The following is a 2896-nucleotide window of genomic DNA, read 5'->3' on the forward strand; positions in this document are numbered from 1 at the left end:
CACAGATATTTACACCTTCCCACATTCATATGCACACACACGGGTGTTCACAGCATGCCGATGAATCCTGTCTTTCCCCGGTAGACTGATGAGCACACACACACACACACACACTAACAAGCCGCCATGGTGGCTCAGCGGTTATGGCACTCGGCTGCTGACCTGGTCAAAATCAATAAATACTGGGCATTGGCAGGGCATTTAACAAGAAGGCAAGACGAGTGTTCTCTCCTTGGCAGGCCGAAGCATACACAGATATTTACACCTTCCCACATTCATATGCACACACACGGGTGTTCACAGCATGCCGATGAATCCTGTCTTTCCCCGGTAGACTGATGAGCACACACACACACACACACTAACAAGCCGCCATGGTGGCTCAGCGGTTATGGCACTCGGCTGCTGACCTGGTCAAAATCAGTAAATACTGGGCATTGGCAGGGCATTTAACAAGAAGGCAAGACGAGTGTTCTCTCCTTGGCAGGCCGAAGCATACACAGATATTTACACCTTCTCACATTCATATGCACACACACGGGTGTTCACAGCATGCCGATGAATCCTGTCTTTCCCCGGTAGACTGATGAGCACACACACACACACTAACAAGCCGCCATGGTGGCTCAGCGGTTATGGCACTCGGCTGCTGACCCGAAAGACTCTGGTTCGATCCCAGCCGCGGCGGTCAAATATCGATGGTGGTGAAAATCTAGAGACCCGTGCACTGTGCGATGTCAGTGCACGTTAAAGAGCCCCAGGTGGTTGAAATTTCGAGAGACCTTCACTATGGTGTTCCTCATAGCCTGAGTACACACGTTTTGTACGTTTTGTTTTCTGGCACAACATGTTTACTGCTGTCGGTAAAATTCTACAACTGCTTCCCGTACAGCTTGGCCAGTGCCTAGCACAACGTCAGTGGTGTGCGCTGGCTGTTCAAAGACCATGCTGTTAGCCTCAGCCTCAGCATGCCACTGTGGGAGCACCTCATCCCGAAAATGCTCGCATACGTTGTGCAAGACACAACTTGCATGGATGGCAAGGCGAGCATTGTCAATTGTGCACTCCATGCGCTTCATAACAAACCGGAACCTTGCCTTCATCCTGCCAAATGCGTTTTCTACTATCCGCTTGGACTTGGACAGGTGATAGTTGAAAGTCTTTTTTGCGTCGTTCAGCTGCCCTCGGTGGCTAAATGGCTTTATTAGGTTGGCAGTCAGGGGGAATGCCTGGTCGCACAGAATGAGCGGTGGCACTGCTGTGCCGCTCATCATGGCGACTGGCGACTGAAATAAGGGTCCGTCGACGATGTCCGACAGGCTTGACCTGTGGTACGCATAGGAGTCATGGCACCGTCCTGGCCAACCAACGCTTATAAACATAAACTTGTATCGGTGGTCCACCAGGGCCAGCAGGATTATGCTGTACCTGCAGAGTTTTAGGACAAGCAAAGAGGTGACATGAATACAGTGCAAATATCACAACTTCCAAAAAGTGAAAATGAAACATATACGGCCAGATGAGGGGAGGGAGGGACGTCATCCCCCTCCCTGTACGAGGACACTACATAAGCCCAATTTCTTTGAATTAAAAATATTTCATACAGAGTTAAATTGACCCTCCCACCCTTCTCTACTCCACTGCTTCCTCCAAAAGTGTCCCATAAGTACGCCATGGGTCAGCACTGCCACAGAAGTCAAAACGGGCTAAGAGTAAACTAGTTTAATTGAAAGAACTGAGGAGGCTAAAAACATGGTTGTTTGTACGCGCTGTCGCTGCTTTTGTACCAAACAAATTAGCAGCAATAAAACACAGCTTTTAATTCAGGTACTGAGCAGGAAGCCAGGCGGCATAAAAGTTTGTCTGTTGCATATGCAATCATATCCTCTTAAAACATATCCTCTTAAAACGAATGTCATACATTTGAACATGTGATGAAATTATAGAAACTGCTTACCACCCCTTGTAGTTCATGTAGTCGCTAGCGTGTTCTTCCGGTGGCGACACAGGGAAGTGACACCCGTCCAAGGCGCCCACTGCGTGCGGGAATGCAGATACGGCAAAAAACTCCTGCATGTGCTCCTCCATGCCTTGCGCAGTGGGCATCCGGATCCAGTCGGCATCCAGAACTTCCACGACGACCAAACAAAACTCGTGGAACACTGCATTTACCGACGACCGCCCGACACCAAAAACGAGAGCGACAGTCCTGTCTTCCGCCGAGGAGCACAACTTGAAAAGTCCGATGGCAACCCGCTTCTCGACAGAGATAGCCTCGCGCATATTGGTGTCCATGCGCTGCAGCATCCGTCGGCACTTGTCAGCTATATACCGAAACGTAGCGCGTGTCACACGGAAGTGTCTTTTAAATTCCAGTTCGCTGAGCTGGGGCACAATTCGCTCGAACCAACCTTCGTTGCGAGGGAGCATCCACACACTCATTTCTACTCGTGCAGATGCCATGGCAGCTCCAGTGATCAGGCCGTTCAGGAAATGTAGCCGCTCCTCAATTTCGTCGGCTTCCGCTTTTGCCGCTTCTATTTCTTAATCCAGCTGCATGATGTTAACAACCCCTAAAGCTAGCTGAAAATCTTCGTTGTCACTCATTTTCAGACGGTTGCAGAAAACAGCGAGCGACCACATGGAGGAAGGAAAGAACTAAGGAGAGGCCCTGACGTCACTTTTTGTGAAGCCGCCCCGCAACCGGAAGTTGGCTCGGCTCTCCTCACTATCTTCCTTCTCCACCCAGCTACGGGGCGGGATCGCGCGCGGCTCGCAAGCGCTTCGTAAAAGAAAGGTATCAAAAAAACCGCGCCGCTCGCCGCTACACTCCTACACCTCCCTCCCCGCAAACACGCACCCAGACCAGGGTGTCGAACCGGCATTTTTTCGGGTT

At 50.6% G+C, this 2896-nt stretch overlaps 1 protein-coding gene across 1 annotated transcript; it reads right to left on the bottom strand.

The window, feature by feature from the left end:
- Positions 1–851: 851 nt before the first annotated feature.
- LOC149354509 (uncharacterized) lies at positions 852–2298 on the bottom strand. The gene is made up of 2 exons (XM_089577514.1): positions 1958–2298; positions 852–1428 (listed from the first exon to the last, which is right to left on the bottom strand). The coding sequence occupies exons 1-2, from the start codon at positions 2293–2295 to the stop codon at positions 852–854; spliced, it is 915 nt and encodes a 304-aa protein (XP_089433640.1). The 5' UTR covers positions 2296–2298.
- Positions 2299–2896: the final 598 nt, after the last annotated feature.

Source organism: Amblyomma mixtum, chromosome 3 (genome assembly GCF_055824585.1).
Source record: "Amblyomma mixtum isolate Tamu chromosome 3, ASM5582458v1, whole genome shotgun sequence".
In the NCBI taxonomy this organism is placed as follows: Eukaryota; Metazoa; Arthropoda; class Arachnida; order Ixodida; family Ixodidae; genus Amblyomma; species Amblyomma mixtum.

Bases quoted from the DNA above. Each gene is read 5' to 3' on its own strand.
- LOC149354509 (XM_089577514.1), bottom strand. From the start codon at position 2,295: ATGGACACCAATATGCGCGAGGCTATCTCTGTCGAGAAGCGGGTTGCC. The intron at 1,429-1,957 runs GTAAGCAGTTTC...AAAACTCTGCAG, and splicing joins TACATGAACTACAAGGGGTG to GTACAGCATAATCCTGCTGG.